At 31.7% G+C, this 19328-nt stretch overlaps 1 protein-coding gene across 1 annotated transcript; it reads right to left on the reverse strand.

Moving 5' to 3' along the window:
* Window positions 1-17650: 17650 nt before the first annotated feature.
* LOC131170328 (uncharacterized) lies at window positions 17651-18034 on the reverse strand. Its single transcript, XM_058129380.1, has one exon. The coding sequence runs from the start codon at window positions 18032-18034 to the stop codon at window positions 17651-17653; it is 384 nt and encodes a 127-aa protein (XP_057985363.1).
* Between the last annotated feature and the right edge of the window lie 1294 nt (window positions 18035-19328).

A 19328-nucleotide genomic window follows, 5' to 3' on the forward strand; every position in this document is an offset into this window, starting at 1 on the left:
TGTCAAGACCCATTTTCTGAGTCAGACCGGTGTTAGGACTTGAGTCAGTATAAGACCCCTAAAACCCATAGTAAGTCTAATTATTTATAGCCCAACCATAAAGCCCATAAATCTAGTCCAATTTCAAGAAATCAAACGGACTGAGTTCGGCCATAAATTAAACTATCCAACGGAGAGCCTTAACTCATCTGACCTATAAATCAATAAAATAACAATATGGGGAGCTCAGCTCACCCTCATAATCCTCAAAGCAGAAAAATAATCAAATGGAAGCTCGGCTCCCTCATCCAAATGAATGAATATCTCATGCATCCAAACATTTTCACATAAAAAAGGTTACAACTCCAAAAGTTTAGTTAATACAATCTCGTCCATCTATCTGTGGGTAAAAAGCCATACTAAAATTCAATTGTGTGCCAAGTGCTTCCTGAAATTTCCTCCAGAAACGAGAAGTGAACTGGGGCCCTCTATCAGATATTATGAAACTAGGAATCTCATGTAATCTGACTATCTCTGTAACGGCCCGGCCCACTAGTGATATTGTCCGCTCTGGGCTGAAGCCCTCACGGTTTTAAAACGCATCACTAAGGGTTACGAACCACCATCTTATAAACCCAGCATCTCTCTCGTGTTTTGTCGATGTGGGATTTGCCTAGGGTGTTACAATCCACCCCCCTTATGGGACTCAACATCCTCGCTGAGGTTTGCCCCACCATCGTTCAAGGTTGCACGCGGAGCGGCTCTGATACCACAAATGTAACGGCCCGGCCCACTAGTAATATTGTTCGCTCTGGGCTGAAGCCCTCACGGTTTTAAAACGCGTCACTAGGGGTTACGAACCACCATCTTATAAACCCAGCATCTCTCCCGTGTTTTATCGATGTGGGATTTGCCTAGGGTGTTACAATCTCACAGATGTACAACCTTGCATACTAAGTAACAGAATAGGTGGTTTGCACAGGCAAAAAGTGAGCTGACTTGGTTAGAAAGTCCATAATCATCCATATAGAATCATACCCTCGGGTAGTACGAGGCAACCCAGCTACGAAGTCCATGGTGAGCAACTTCCCTAATGGCCTCTGATGTTCAAACTTTACTTTCTGACAAGCTAGGCACTTAGACACAAAGTCTGCTATGTTTCGCTTTATACCATTCTACTAGTACCTATCCTTAACATCATGGTACATCTTTGTATATCTTGCATTAACATTGTAAGGTGTATAGTGTTCCTCTTGCATAATTTTATTTCCTATGTTGTCCACATCTGGTACACATGCCCTAGAGCCTTGCATAAGGGTACCATCTCCATCAAACCCAAATTCACAATCTTTTCCTTACTGCACCTTTTCCATAATCTGCATTAATTATGGGTCCCTATGCTAGCAAACTCTAATTATGTTCTGTAGATCCGGCCATACTCTGAAATGTGCCAAATGTGCACCCGAAGCAGTTATATTCAACATCAAACCTTGATCCATTAGTTCATGCAACTCTTACATCAACAATCTTTTTTTTATAGTTATATGTGCCAAGCTACCAGAAGACTTTCTACTTAAAGCATCTACCACCACATTTGCTTTACCTAGGTGGTACTGGATAATGTAATCATAGTCTTTCAGAATCTCCATCCATATCCTCTGCCTCAAATTTAAATCCCTCTGCTGAAAAATGTACTTTAAGCTTTTATGGTCAGTGTATATCTTATGTGTTTTACCATACAGGTAGTGTAACACCCTAGGCAAATCCCACATCGACAAAACACGGGAGAGATGCTGGGTTTATAAGTTGGCGATTCGTAACCCCTAGTGACGCATTTTAACAAATGTAACGGCCTGGCCCACTAGTGATATTGTTCGCTCTGGGCCGAAGCCCTCACGATTTTAAAACGCGTCACTAGGGGTTACGAATTGCTAACTTATAAACCCAGCATCTCTCTCGTGTTTTGTCGATGTGGGATTTGCCTAGGCTGTTACAATCCACCCCCCTTATGGGACTCAGCGTCCTCGCTGAGGTTTGCCCCACCATCGTTCAAGTTTGCACGCGGAGCGACTCTGATACCACAAATGTAATGGCCCGGCCCACTAGTGATATTGTCCGCTCTAGGCTGAAGCCCTCACGGTTTTAAAACGAGTCACTAGGGGTTACGAACCACCAACTTATAAACCCAGCATCTCTCCCGTGTTTTGCCGATGTGGGATTTGCCTAGGGTGTTACAGGTAGTGCCTCTAACTTTTCAGTGTAAAGACAATAGCTGCCATTTCTATATTATGAGTGGAGTAATTTTGCTTGTGCTTCTTTAACTGTCTAGAAGCATAAGCCACCACTTTACCATACTGTATCAAAACACACCCTAATTCAACCCTAGAACCATCACTGTATACCATATACCTTTCTCCACTCACCGGCAAAGATAACATGGGAGCTAAAATTAAATAGTCATTAAGCTTTTGGAAGCTTTCCATACACTTATCTAACTAGAAAAATAGGACATTCTTTCGAGTCAACTGTGTCAGAGGAGCTACTATCCTGAAGAAGATCTATACAAAGTGCCTATAATAACCTATTAAGCTTAGAAAACTTCGCATCTCAGTAATTGTAGTAGGCTTAAGCCAATCAGTTACTACTTCAATTTTCTTAGGATCCACTTGAATGCCTTCACTTGAGACCATATGTCACAAGAATGAAATACTTTCTAGCCAGAACTCACACTTTGAAAACTTAGCATACAGCTGATGCTTCCTCAAGGTTTGCAACACCATCCTTAAATGCCAAGCATGTTCTTCCTCGGTCCAGAAATATACTAAAATGTCATCTATGAAAACAATGATAAATTGATCTAGGAATGGCCTAAACACTCATTTATTAGATCCATAAAGGCTGCTAGTGTATTAGTGAGTCCAAACGACATCATCAAGAACTCATAATGACTATACATTTTCCTAAATGTTATTTTTACCACATCCTCACTCCTTATTATCAGCTAATGATAGCCTGATCATAGGTCTATTTTAGAGAAGCATCTTGCTCCTTACAGCTAGTTAAACAAGTCATCAATTTGAAGAAATGGATACTTATTCTTAACTGTCATCTTATTTAGCTTGTCCGTAGTCAATGCATAACCTCAATGACTCATCCTTCTTCCCTACAAACAAAATAGAAACACCCCAAGGTGATGTGCTTGACCAGATAAAACCCTTTTCCAGAAGCTCCTGCAGTTATTCTTTCAATTCTTTTAACTCTGCTGGCGCCATCCTGTAGGATGGTATAGAAATAAGGTTTGTACCCGACACAGTATCTATGCAAAATTCAATCTCCCTATCAGGTGTCATCCCAGGAAGCTCCTCAGAAAAAACACCCATAAATTCCCAAATAATAGGTATATTTTTCATATAAGTACCTTCAACAGATGTGTCCCTCACTAATGTAACATAACCTTGACAACCACGCCTTAACATCTTTCTAACACTTATGGCTGACACTAGATTGTATAGAGATACACTCCTATCATCATCAAAGCTAAACTCTTTCACTCCAGTAATATGGAAATACATCTTTTCATTATTTCTTAATCCTAACTTGATTGCTGACTTCATTACTTCTAAAATTCTAACTCTGCGATTGGTTTTCACTAGCACATTCACCACATAGTATCATACTATAGTACTAACCTATTATTCATTTTATGGAACACAAGCCATTCACCATGGATGATTCTTCCGGTATCTCCTTCTTAACATGACCATCAAAACATTATCGTTCCCTACCATCCTTTATAGGGAATTACTCTTCATGATTAGATAGGTATTGTTGAACATATAATTTCCACCTAAACTATCATGGTAGTGAGAAATGAGTGTTGTCCTACAATCCCAGACAAGATACTTTACGCATTCATTCTTCTTGATATAGCCACATCTATTGCCTATAGCTTTCCAGACTTCAGCTTCAAATTTACCTATATCTCTTGATCCTCCTCTTTAATTTTCATAATCTCTTCACAATTATTGTGCTCTACCTATAGGATTTCACTACACCAACTCCTTATTGTACCACTGCTCTGCCTGGCATATAATCTCATAATTTACTATATTTATTTACACTCTATTTGTATTTCAAACCTAGCATTATTATCCTGTGTCTCTGTTTTCTGTGGTATTCTAAAAGATACCTCTTACTATCAAATCTTTTTAAAACTATCTCTAGTCTTATATTCATTACTTTGATCTTTGTTTTTCTTAGTGACTTGTGAGTAATATTTATACTTGTTATGTAATCTACTATTATTCTGTTACCTATTATTAAACTGTCACTCATATTTCCTCACAAAGTTACCCAGTTGGTCATACTGAAAATACTTGCTTAACTCCCGATTACAGACTCCAAGTCTCACCATTCTGAATTCTAACATCAAATCTTTGTACCATTATCTCTCATTTTTTTTCTCTCATCAGGTATATTTAAATATATTAGGTTGACTTTTATTCAACTTATTATATATTGACTTTGCTTCTTTGTCTAATAAGATAGTTTAAGTTACCATTGCACACCCTTTGGTTACTACCTACTTTGGTTGTATATTTCATCTAACTTTTCTCACACTATTAATAATCTAAAAGGTCCTTGTTCTATTGTCCCTTATTCTAACTTAGGGATAGAAAATAGATACAGTCTATTCCAAATCCTATAACTCTGAGCTTCATGTTCTGTCTCCTAACACTGCACCAACTACGACCTGCTTTGAGTTCTGCATTTTTGGATTCTATACCGTAACAAACATTCTCCTCTAATCTTGACTCTACTTTTTCTAATCTTATCCTAATTTGGGCGTTTCAGTTTATTCTTTAGCCAACTCCTTTTATCTTACCCAAATCCAAACTTTGACTATATTATCCTTTAGCTCTATCCTATTTCTTGACCTGACTATCATGTTAGAAACTTGTATCTTTTTACTATCTCTACTAAGTCATCTATGCACTAATTTTACTCAGAATTGGTCTCCTGACCACTTTAGCTAGTACTTTCACTAGTATTTGGGTTATGCTGCATCCATAACCAACTGTCCAAATTTTCATTTCTATACTCCCCTATTTATTAGCATTCTATAATTTGTCTTCGCTGAGTTACTGCCCTTAACATTAATCTGTTTAGAGTATACTCTTATCTTGAGCAATAAGAAGTTGAAAAGAAACTCAAGGAATTATAGCCATGCATTCACTGTGTGATCTCTGTTCTTATCTTTTAGACTACATACTACCCTTTACTATCTCGAGGAGGGGATCTGTAGGGATTCTATTTTCCCATTTCCACTCAATTGGTCAAAACTTAAGCTAATGGATACCATAACTTATCATTCAATTTGCCTATTTTTCATCCATCATTATCCATTCACTTATGATTCCTACAATGGAACTTATACCCTCTCCAGGGTACCTGAGCCAACAACTCTCTATTACACTCTACAGTCTAATCTGGGACACTATTCCATAGGTCACCATTGCTAGTAGTAACCTTCTGTCTCTCCTAAAAGGATAAGGCCACCCTACATTATAATTGACTACAAAATAACTACATCTATCACTTTGCCAGAACCATGTCAGGCTATCTGCTCTCTTATCATACTGCAAAGTCCTTAAAGTGTCATTTCACAGGCTATGAACATCATTCATAGCATCCAATCTCCTTTTAGGGGAGTAAAGTCATACTCTATGCCTTGCTGCCACACAAAGAAGATACTATTTTTACTAAACTTTTGGCAAAACATCCATTGTAATGCCAAACTGTCCAAAACCCCATATCGGAGACCAGACGGTCTCACTCTACAAGTGCTATATTTACTTTATCACTATATTAAAACTTCTAATATTATGGTAACTCCTAATGTAACTCTAGCTCATGCCAGAGTAACTGAGTCATCGACTCTAGTTACTGCTCAATTGGGACCTTTGATATTCTAGTTTAAGGGTTTTAAACCCCTAACTAGGAGTCCCAAACTCCTTTGCAAAAATAAAACTCTATTTTGGTATATTCATACTAAAACAAAAGCTAGCTACAAACATTCGCATAGAACACATTAGGGACGCACATAGTTATACACAATAATCCCATGTCGGTACTGTAATTTACGGCTTACCGCACAAACAATGAGAGCATTACGTAGCTCACTATGGTACGTCCCAACAGATCAGGTTTTCTAACCTCTTATCTCTCTTTCACCAATTGATACCATAAACTGGCCCTGACAAGGCTGTCCACTGATAAATGCTAGCAATGGTACATTTACCTCTATTTAGGTCAGCTATACTACCATAACTCACATTTATGTACTCGTGTCTTACATTAGATAGGCATGCTAATTAGCCCTATTTTGATAGAAACATGACATTTCTTAGAGTACGTATTCCCTTGGCAAACCTCAATATGTCTGCTAGCTTAAGTTCACATCACCATGTACTCCATGAAGACTGAGACATTAAACTGAAGCACTCTTACACTACTCAAAGAATAATGCAAAATCTAAAAATAAGGAGTTACAGAAAAAAAAAAATGAAACAGGAACCTATACTCTGCATGCGATAACCCATGAGTACACACTTTCTCATGAACCTAGAGCCTAAGCTCTAATACTAACTTTGTCATGACCCATTTTCAAGGTTGAATAGGCACTAAGACTTCGGTTAGCATAAGGCTCCCGAAATCCGTAGTAAGCCTAACTATTTCTAGCCCAACCATAAAGTTCATAAATATAGTCTAATTTCAAGAAATTAAACGGACTGAGTCTGGCCATAAATTGGACTATCTAATGGGGAGCCTTAACTCACTCGAGCTATAAACTAAAAAACAATAATATTGAGAGCTCAGCTCACCCTCACAATCTTCAAAGCAAATAAATAATTAAATGAGAGTTCAGCTCCCTCATCTCAAGGAATGAATAGCTCATGCATCCAAACATTTCCACATAAATAAGGCTACGAATCCAAAAGTTAAGTTAGTACAACCCTAGATAAGAATAATACACTATTGGTACATGCAGAGTTTTAGAATTTAACAAAAGATAATAAAAGTAAACTGAACTTTTTTTGTTTAACCTGTGAGAAAAGAAAGCTGGTTATTTTTAATAAGTCCACTTGTCACTTGAGCAAAAATAGTTGAACAGGGGTGAGAGTTTGACTCATAGAGTAAGATATTGATTTTAAATATAATTTTTATAACTATCTAAACCTAATACATTTATATGTATGAAATGTAACATACACACATAATTTCAAACAATTCAAATAACAATGAATTTTTTAAGGGGATTAACTTAACAATTCAAATAACAATTCAAATGGACAGGCGTCACTAAAAGACAATCATTTATTTAAATCTATGTTTATTGAACTTAACAATGAATTTTTTAAGGGGATTAACTTAACAATGAATTTTATAAAGTAATTAAATTTCAATTTCTACTGAGAATCATAATTATATGATCATTTAGTGTGCCCCAATATTTATTTTTAGGTGAAAATTTTATCAACTTGAAGTGTTGGCAGATGAAACACAGAGATAAGGGGACAAAAACAACACTGCATAGATTCTAGTATCATTTACTTCTCTAAAATAAAATCCTACAGACTAGGATTAGGAATGAACTCCCAGCTATATATGAACCACTGTAGCTTCATTAAATTTGTCATTGCTACATGATCTTCAATCTTTAAAACATCTCATAAGTATTCAATCTTTAACACTGCTTGGGTTCGAGTATCATTTACTTCTCTAAATCATTTAGCACTGTGTTTTCAACTCTCTAAAATTTCTATTATTTAACATATCTCACAATTATTCTTCACGTTCAAAATTTAAAAAATTATTATTTATTAAAATAATTTCATTGAGGACAAAGTAAGAGAATAAACTGTTTCACTAAATTTGGTTTCAAATTAATATTTTTTAATATAATATATTAAAAAAATTAAATAGTAATAATAAGGATATTCTTGATAATATTAATGTTTTTATTTATTAAAATAATTTCATTGAGTACAAAATAAGAGAATAAAGTATTTCACTAAATTTGATTTTGAATTAATATTTTTTAATATAATATATTAAAAAATTAAATAATAATAATAATAATAATAATAATAATAATAAGGATATTCTTGATAATATTAATATTTTTATTTATTAAAGTAATTTCATTGAGCACAAATATAAGAGAATAAACTAGTTCATTAAATTTGACTTCGAATTAATATTTTTAATATAATATATTAAAAAAATTAAATAGTAATAATAAGGATATTCTTCGTAATATTAATATTTTTATTTATTAAAATAATTTTTAAAATTCATTTTGAATTAATATTTTTTAATATAATATATTAAAAAAATCAATAGATTAATAAGGATATTCGTAATAATATTAATGTTTTTATTTATTAAAATAATTTCATTGAGTATAAAATAAGAGAATAAAGTACTTCATTAAATTTGATTTCGAATAAATATTTTTTAATATAATATATTAAAAAAATAAATAGTAATAAGAAGAATATTCTTGATAAAATTAATGTTTTTATTTATAAAAATAATTTCATTAGGTACAAAATAAGAGAATAAAGTATTTCATTAAATTTGATTTCGAATTAATATTTTTTAATATAATATTTTAAAAAAATTAAATAGTAATAATAAGGATATTCTTGATAATATTAATGTTTTTATTTATTAAAATAATTTCTAATTTTGATTTTTAATTAATATTTTTTAATATAAAATATTAAAAAAATTAAATAGTAAAAAAAAAGGATATTCTTCATAATATTAATGATTTTATTTATTACAAAATAAGAGAATGAAGTACTTCCCTGAATTTGATTTCGAATTAATTTTTTTAAAAAAATATATTAAAAAAATTAAACAGAAATAGTAAGGATATTCTTGATAATATTAATGTTCTTATTTATTGAAATAATTTCATTGACTATAAAATAAGAGAATAACGTATTTCATTAAATTTGTTTTTGAATTAATATTTTTTAATATAATATTTTAAAAAAAATTAAATAGTAATAATAAGGATGTTCTTGATAATATTAATATTTTCATTTATTAAAATAATTTCATTGAGTATAAAATAAAAGAATAAAGTATTTCACTAAATTTGATTTCCAATTAATATTTTTCAATATATTATATTAAAAAAATTAGATAGTAATAATAAGGATATTCTTGATAATATTAATGTTTTTATTTATTAAAATAATTTCTAAATTTGATTTTGAATTAATATTTTTTAATATAATATATTAAAAAAATTAAATAGTAATAATAAGGATATTCTTGATAATATTAATATTTTCATTTATTAAAATAATTTCATTAAGTACAAAATAAAAGAATAAAGTATTTCACTAAATTTGATTTCAAATTAATATTTTTTCATAAAATATATTAAAAAAAATTAAATAGTAATAATAAGGATATTCTTGATAATAGTAATATTTTTATTTATTAAAATAATTTCATTGGGTATAAAATAAAAGAATAAAGTATTTCACTAAATTTGATTTCGAATTAATATTTTTCAATATATTATATTAAAAAAATTAAATAGTAATAATAAGGATATTCTTGATAATTTTAGTGTTTTTATTTATTAAAATAATTTCCAAATTTGATTTTGAATTAATATTTTTTAATATAATATATTAAAAAAAATTAAATAGTAATAATAAGGATATTCTTGATAATATTAATGTTTTTATTTATTAAAATTAATTCAATGAGTACAAAATAAGAGAATAAAATATTTCACTAAATTTGATTTCGAATTAGTATTTTTTAATATAATACAGTAAAAGAATTAAATAGTAATAATAAGGATAGTCTTGATAATATTAATTATAGTGATATTTGAGGTTATAAATTTAACTTTAAAATAGAGATCAATAAAAAAAAATTACAATTTTAAAGAAAATTTTTGGGTTTGACGTATTTTGCTAGAAAAATAATTCTTCCAATTATGGAAAGCTATGACTTACTGAGTTCATCTAAATTACAATAACCAAATTTTCTATATTTAAAAAAATATATAATAATTAAAAAAAAAAAGATAATTCAACGTGGGCAGAAAACAGTAACATTCTCTCTCAAGGACACAGTCTCTAAACCAAATCTACATTATTCACGTATCCCTCTTTGTCGAATATGGAAACTTCGCTTCACCTCTGGCAACGAAGACTACTCACCCGAAAAGAGCATCAAGGAGATAAGGTTAGTATCTTGGATTGAGAAGGTGAAGATGTGGACGATTGCCAGTTTATACGGAGTAAAGGAGATGATGATCAGGAGACTATAATCTCCTTTTTTTATTCCAATATATAATAGATAATAATACATTAAAACTAGTGATTTTTTAAGATGCTGTAACAATTAATGATACAAAAACATGGTGTAAGATGCATGCTATCATACACCGGATCCGTAAAGCGTTATATATTTAGAAAAATAAATTTTTTAAATATATTAAGTAGAGAGTATTGAAAAAGATTTAAAATTAAATTTAATAAATTTTAATTATCATAAAATTAAAATAACAAGTTAATTTTTTAAATTTTTTCATAGAATTTAAAATAAATTTTTTTGAAAAGTAATTTTAACTCTCAAATCTCAAAATTAAAGAAGCAAACAATCGATTCCTTAATAAGATTTTACCTCATTAAATTATATAATTTTAAATTTACACTCACATTTTCATATTCCTAATCAAATTATATTTTTTTATTAATAAAAAAACTCTATTAAAGCTACAATTATTAAAGGATGGCTGCCCAATTCATCTCCTTCTCCTCCTCCCTTTTTCATTTTATAATATCATTTCCATCAAACTACGTGCCTTTGTCTAGTTCCAGTTCAAAGTTTCACAGTTGGGAATTGAATTATAAAATCCTATTATTTTATAATTTATATATGTTTTAATTTTAATTGATATGGTTTTTAAGTTTCAAATTAAATGATTGTCTAGCCACCTTTATTACTTTTATATTCATGAATTCAGATAATAAAAATAAAAAAAAATTAAGAAATTTTGTATTGTCAAACATGATAGATGTCATTAAAATAGCATTGAAATCTAAAACATTCCGTTGTTCTTTTTTTTTCTCTTGAGAGTCAAGCTCTTCTCTACTGTTGATGTCTAATGGTTGTCCTTTGGCCCTCCGGATAGGGGATGATCCTCCTTTGCTCTGTCTGGAAGTGGGTTTTTCTCTTCCCACCTCCAACCGAGGTTTTGTGCATAAATAAGAGTGTTTTCCTCTCTTGATTGCAGACCTACACGTTCATGGTGAGGGACTAAGTTCAGATCTGGTTTTGTAGTGGCGTTGATTAAGCTTTCCTCTGTGTTGATTGTGCTTTGGACTCTAGAGACGGGAATTCATCTATTAGGGTATGGAGGAAGAGACACCTTAAGGGTATAAGTGCTAAAACCATTCTAGGGCTTCCCCCTTTGAGCTTTGGCTCTTCTACCACTGTTATGTCTTCCTGATCTCTGGATTTATTCCATGGCTTGAGTGCTTGTTGTTGTGTTAAATCTTAGTTTGGCTACTATAGAACCTAGGGTTAGGGGTGAACACTATTTAATTTAAACCTAATAAAAGAATCAAACCACTTTAATTCGGTAATTCAGTTCAGTTTTTAAGATAATTTGGTTCGGTTCAATTTTACATTTTTCAAATTTTGGTTATTTTCGTACGGTTCAAATTTTGGTGAGAAAAAATCAGTTGAATTGAATCGAACTGAATTGCTTTTATTAATTTTTAAATTGATTTATTTTTATAATGAATTTTTTAATTATATGTAATTATATATATATAAATTGTTTAATTTCATTGATTAATGGTTATTAAGTTCAAATCAAGGTCAAAATCAGACAAAATAACTTAAAAGTCAAGTCTAAATTAAAAAAACAAATCAAAACTAAAAAATTGATCAGTTTGAACAGAACTGAACCAAAATAGAGTGGCTCAGTTCGATTCAACTTTTCATTATTTCGGTTCAATTTGATTTTTAAAATATAATAATTTGATTAATTCAGTTTTAATAATTTAATTCGATTTAGTTAGGTTCAGTTCGGCTTGAACCAAATGCTTAGCCTACTTGAGGTGCTATGTTTTTAGTTGATAATACCATGCACAGACTCAAGTTTGATCTTCAGCATGTTGTGTCTCCCTCCGCGGACTGTTTCAGACGAAGCTATGGCAAAGGCATGGTGGCGGTGTAGATCCAAGAGCTGCTAAGGGTTGCGGGACTAATTAAAAACTAACTTAGCTAGGGCTTGACTTTTTGGGCTAGGTTTGTTTTGTTGGGTTGGGTTTGTTTAGTGGGGTTGGTTTAATTAAACTGGTTTTTGATTTTTGTCAGCCATGGGGTCTTCAGTTTTCAAATCCTTTATAGTTGTATTGGGCTATTTAAGCGCACTAGTCTTCTATTCTTTTGATAAAAAAAAAAAAAAGGATAGACGTCACTAAAAGATAATCATTTATTTAAAATTATGTTTATTGAACTTAACAATGGATTTTATAAGGTGATTAAATTTCAATTTCTAATGAGAATCATAATTATATGATCATTTAGTGTACCCCAATATTTATTTTTAGGTGAAAATTTTATCAACTTGCTTGGAGTGTTGGCAGATGAAACACAGAGATAAGGGGACAAAATCAACACTGCTTGGATTATAGCATCATTTACTTCTATAAAATAAAATCTTGCAGGTTCTCCGTATGACCTAAGGAAAATCTAGAGAAGTCCAGTTTGGGAAAAGACCGGGAATGAACTCCTAGCTATATATGAACCACTGTAGCTTCATTAAATTTGTCACTACTACATAATCTTCAATCTTTAACATATCTCATAATTGGATTCTAGTACCATTTACTTCTCTAAATCATTTAGCACTGTGTTTTCGATTATATAAAATTTCTATTATTTAACATATCTCATAATTATTCTTTACATTCAAAATTTTAAAAATTATTATTTATTAAAATAATTTCATTGAGTACAAAATAAGAGAATAAACTATTTCACTAAATTTAATATCGAATTAATATTTTTTAATATAATATATTTAAAAAATTAAATAATAATAATAAGGATATTCTTGATAATATTAATAATTTTATTTATTAAAATAATTTCGTTGAGTAAAAATAAAAGAATAAACTGTTTCACTAAATTTGATTTCAAATTAATATTTTTTAATATAATATATTAAAAAAATAAAATAGTAATAATAAGGATATTATTGATAATATTAATTATAGTGATCTTTGAGGTTATAAATTTAACTTTAAAATAGAGAACAATAAAAAAAGAAATTTACAATTTTAAAGAAAAATTTTGGGTTTGCTAGAAAAATAATTCTTCCAATTATGGGAAGCTATGATTTATCGAGTTCATCTCAATTACAATCACCAAATTTTCTATATTTAAAAAATATATATATAATAATTAAAAAAAAAAGATAATTCAACGAGGGCAAAAAACAGAGACATTCTCTCTCAAGGACAGAGTCTCTAAACCAAATCTACACTATTCATATATCCCTGTTTGTCGAATATGGAAACTCCGCTTCTTAATGGAAGATTGCCAGTTTATACGGAGGAAAGGAGATAAAGATTAGGAGACTATACTCTTCTTTTTTATTCCAATATATAAAAGATAACAATACAATAAAACTAGTGATTTTTTAAGATGCTGTAACAATTAATGATACAAAAACATGGTGTAAGATGCATGCTATCATACACCGGATTCGTAAATCTGATCTGATCTGATCTACGGAATTATATACTTTAACGGTCTTATTTATTACCCGAAACTTTAGCACCAAGTCATTAAATTCAACAAAATCTACTGAAGTCCAGTTTGGGCAAGGACTTTCAATGAACTCCTGGTTATATATAAACCCCTGTAGCTTCTTTTATATTTGTCACTGCTACATGATCTTCAATCTTTGAAGAAAAGAGAAAGATGGGGAGCTTTAAACAAGTTGACGATGCGACTTTTGGGAAGAAACTGGAAGAGATTATTGAAGCTGCTGAGGATGAGTCGAAGGCATTACACATGCTCGCTGAAATTGTTATAGAAGATTTTCATGTCAAGAAAGCAAAAAATGCTAGCCTAGAGGGAAACAAGAGCTGTAACTTTGGTTACCCTTTTGGCGTTCTTATACCCAAGAGAAAGAGGACACCCCGTGTAGAAGTTACTGTCAGGAAAATCGATGATACTATGGAAGCATGCCCTACGTTCTTGAAGCAGACGGGTACGGCTGAAATAACAAGTTATGGAAGTGAACACAGTAAAGAAGAGAAAGCGGAAGAGGAAGAGGAAGGATATCGTGATTTCAAGAAGCAAAGGAAAAGCAACAAGAAGATGAAAAAGAGTAGTCGAAAACGGTGCTTTGACGGTGATAAAGGAAAAGAAGCAGGGAAGGGTGGGGCATCGAAGAAGCCAAAGAGAGAGGGAGTAGATTTTGCCAAATTGGGTTTTGACCAAGCACCAGACTTGCCAAGCGAGTTAAGGAGAAAAATCGAAGAGATGGATGGTACCGAATTAGAGCTGGTGATAATGAAGCAATTGTCCCAAACTGATCTAAGCAAAAATCACAATCGGATTTCAATGCCCGTTAAACAGATAATAAATGAGTTTCTTACGATGGAAGAGAAGGAAAAGCTAAATCATCGAGATGGCAAGCACTTGAAAGGCATAGATGTTATGGTGGTAGGACCATCTGAATCTGATGATGTGACCAAGATGTGTTTGAAGAAGTGGGATATGACCAGTAGCAGCTCTTATGCATTAGTCTCTGGATGGTACTCGCTAGTGAAAGCGAATAAGGAACTGCTCAAGGAAAATGCCATAGCCCAATTTTGGTCGTTCCGGATCAAAGGTGAACTCTGGTTCCGACTTGTAATTGCTAGAGATCCCGACCAAGATAATGTTGATAATAGCATTGAAGGCAGTGGAAATGGTGACAGGGCCAGCAATAACGGAGAATTGATGTCCACTTCTAATTCGAGTTCTATTACTTACCAACAACAGGATTAGATTTCTTCCATACCACAAATTATCAAGATTTAGGTTTTACACTTATTTTTATGTTCCCTTTCTTGTTCTATGCTATTATTAGTTCACCTGTAATTTAGTAACTAAAGCTCAATTTTAAAGTCAATTTTCAAGTACTCTTCTTGACCACACAGCACATGGACTAGGAGTGTACAAATCGGTTTTATCCAAAATACAACGTTTTTGTTGAGGCAAAACTTAGAATCATATCTTTTTAGATTTTATTTTCGTTAATAATTAATCAATTACTGATATGTTTGGGCCCTGCAAACCCATTATAATCAAATTACACTTCCCTGTAATATTGTATATCGTAATTGACAAATAAAACAATATTTATTAAAAAATAGAAAGCCCAAAAAATTCATCATGCAGTAATTTTTTTACCTCTAATATGTATTATAACTTAAACAATAATAAGATTAAAGTAATATTAAAATTATAAATAATTTAAAAATTTTGAATTACGAACATCATTATATAAATTAAAATTAAAATTAGTTATTAATATATTGTGCATAGGACGAGTAATTAACTAGTAGTTTTATGCAACAAGTTGACCGAAAAAAATCGACAATTTTTGTGGGGGAGATTAATGTTAAGATTTCATTTTGAGATAAATATATTTTTAAATATATTAATTGGTAAGGTTTTAAGTTAATTTAAAGGTATAGTTTATATATTTTAATGATGAAAATTTTAAAATAATTAAGAGTTTTGATATTGCTATTTGAGTTATTGTTATTGATAAAAATATTTTTAAAAATATTTTAATTAGATAATATTAAAAATTAACTAAAATTAAATTTTTATATTTATTTATAAAAAATTTAAAATGATTAAGTAATTTTTAAATTAATTTTTCTAAATTTAAAATATAGATATTTTTTTATAAAAAACTTGTTAATCTTCTAATTTTAAGATCAAATATGTCAAGACCCATTTTCTGAGTCAGATCGACGCTAGGATTTAAGTCAGTATAAGACCCCTGAAATCCATAGTAAGTCTAATTATTTCTAGCCCAACCATAAAGCCCATAAATCTAGTCCAATTTCAAGAAATCAAACGGACTGAGTTCAGCCATAAATTAAACTATCCAATGGGTAACCTTAACTCACCTGACCTATAAATCAATAAAACAACAATATGGGGAGCTCAGCTCACCCTCATAATCCTCAAAGTAAATAAATAATCAAATGGAAGCTAGGCTGCCTCATCCAAAGGAATGAATATCTCATGCATCCAAACATTTTCACATAAAAAAGGTTACAACTCCAAAAGTTTAGTTGATACAACCTCAGATAAGGATGATACACTACTAGTACATGTGGAGTTCTAGAATTTAACAAAAGATAATAAAAGTAAACTGAACTTTTCTAGTTTAATCTGCAGGAAAAGAAAATAGGTTATTTTTAACAAGTTCACCTGTCACCTGAGGAAAAATAGCTGAACGTGGGTGAGCGTTTGACTCGTAGAGTAAGATATTGATTTTAAATACAATTTCTATAGCTATCTAAACCTAATACATTCCTACGTATAAAATGCAATATACACACATAATTTCAAATAATTCAAATAATATTTGCACAAAAGATAATTTAGAGCACTCACACACCCGTGTGTCATATCAACATATATATATATATATATAAAAGCTGATCCCCTATACAACTCTCTTAAGTTCAATACCTACCAGCGAGGTCAACTTAAGTTAAACTTTCTCTTAATAATCGAAGTGTGGGGGTCAATGAGATCAACTCAAAACCGTACTCACCCCGACTTATCGACATATAAGGATCGGATCCCAGCGAGTCAAGCTCCAACAGTGACTATCCGTCCTATCCATATCCATATCCACACCATACACATGTCAACACACACACAGAGCTCTAAATTACCTTAAGGCGACATCCACAATAATTTCTTCAATAAAATATGCAACATAAGGGCATGCCTAACATTTAGTTGCATATATAAATATATATATAAGTAAATGCATGAGCACGCTTTGAATAGATAATAATAATATTGAAATTATAAATAAAATAAATATCTACTTACAGATTAACAAAATGTCACTAGGGTGGCTGAGAAGATGAGGAAAGTTGACTCGGATCACCTAAATAATCATATTCAAGAAATTTATCAATATTAACTCAAAATAAAGAATATATAAAAAATCTAAGTTTATGTCAAAAATCAATATTAACTCGGATCACCTAGACTCGGATCACCCTAAGTTTATGTCAAAAATCTAACAGAGTTTCTCCTGTACCTAAGACCTACTCAACCTATAAAATAACTCAATTAACACTTTTCAACCCAAAAGGACTCAGCCCACAACATAAAAACTACATAATGCCCCTCCTTGGCTTGCCAAATCAGTTAATTCTTACATAAAATAATTATTTAAAAATTCAAGACGTTACATTCTTCCCTCATTACAGAAAATTTGTTCTCAAATTTTTATACAAGATAGAACAAATACACTGAGTTATATGCTAAACATGTATGGGTACTTGTTGCGTATATTTTACTCTGACTCCCAGGTGCATTCCTCTACAGATTGACTTCTCCACAGAACTTTAATCATAGAGATTTGTTTTGATCGAAGTTTCCCCATTTGATAATCCACTATGGCCACTGGTTGTTCCTTAAAAGTCAAGTTCTCATTTAACTCCACTGTGTCTGGTTGCAACACATGAGAATGGTCGAGAACATATTTCCTAAGCATGGAAATATAAAACACTGGGTGGACATGAGAAACTTTTAGTAGCAGCTCCAACCGAAAAGTAACTGCTCCCACTCTATCCATGATCTCAAAAGGTCCTCTGTAACAGGGTGCCAACTTGCCTTTCTTTCCAAATCTCATAACTCCTTTCATAGGAGAGACCTTTAAGAACACATAATCACCCATTACAAATTCTATATATTTCCATCTTGGATTTGCATAACTCTTCTGCCTACTGAAAGTTATCTTTAAATGTTCCCTAATCAAAGGAATCATCTCTGAAGTGTACTACAGCAAATCTAAATCATGTACTTTTGCCTCTCCAACTTTTGTCCAACACAGAGGGGACCTACACTTCCTGCCATATAATGCCTCATAAGGTGTCATTCCAATACTGAAATAATAGTTATTATTATAAGCAAACTCCACTAATGGTAGCTAATCATCCCATTGACCTCCAAAATCTATGACACACATGCGAAGCATATCCTCCATTATTCAAATTATCCTTTCAAACTGTCCATCTATCTATGGGTAAAAAGCCGTACTAAAATTCAATTGTGTGCCAAGTGCTTCCTGAAATTTCCTCCAGAACCAAGAAGTGAACTGGGGCCCTCTGTCAGATATTATGAAAGTAGGAATCTCATGCAATCTGACTATCTCACAAATGTATATCCTTGCATACTAAGCAACAGAATAGGTGGTCTGTACAGGCAAAAAGTGAGCTGACTTGGTCAGACAGTCCATAATCATCCATATAGAATCATACCCTCGAGTAGTACGAGGCAACCCAGCTACGAAGTCCATGGTGAGCAACTTTCTTAATGGCCTCTGATGTTCAAACTTTACTTTCTAACAAGCTAGGCACTTGCATAAGGGTACCATCTCCATCAAACCCAAATTCACAATCTTTTCCTTACTACACCTTTTCCATAATCTGCATTAATTATGGGTCCCTATGCTAGCAAACTCTAATTCTGTTCTGCAAATCCGGCCATACTCTGAAATGTGCCAAAAGTGCACCCGAAGCAGTTATATTCAACATCAAACCTTGATCCATTAGTTCATGCAACTCTTACATCAATAATCTTTTTTTTTTTGTTATATGTGCTAAGCTACCATAAGACTTTCTACTTAAAGCATCCACCACCACATTTGCTTTACCTAGGTGGTACTGGATATTGTAATCATAGTCTTTCAGAAGCTCCATCCATATCCTTTGCCTCAAATTTAAATCCCTCTGCTGAAAGATGTACTCTAAGCTTTTATGGTCGGTGTATATCTTATGTGTTTTACCATACAGGTAGTGCCTCTAACTTTTCAGTGTTAAGACAATAGCTGCCATTTCTATATTATGAGTGGAGTAATTCTACTTGTGCTTCTTTGACTGTCTAGAAGCATAAGCCACCACTTTACCATACTGTATCAAAACACACCCTAATTCAACCCTAGAACCATCACAGTATACCATATACCCTTC

Source organism: Hevea brasiliensis, chromosome 11, assembly GCF_030052815.1.
Source record: "Hevea brasiliensis isolate MT/VB/25A 57/8 chromosome 11, ASM3005281v1, whole genome shotgun sequence".
NCBI lineage: Eukaryota > Viridiplantae > Streptophyta > Magnoliopsida > Malpighiales > Euphorbiaceae > Hevea > Hevea brasiliensis.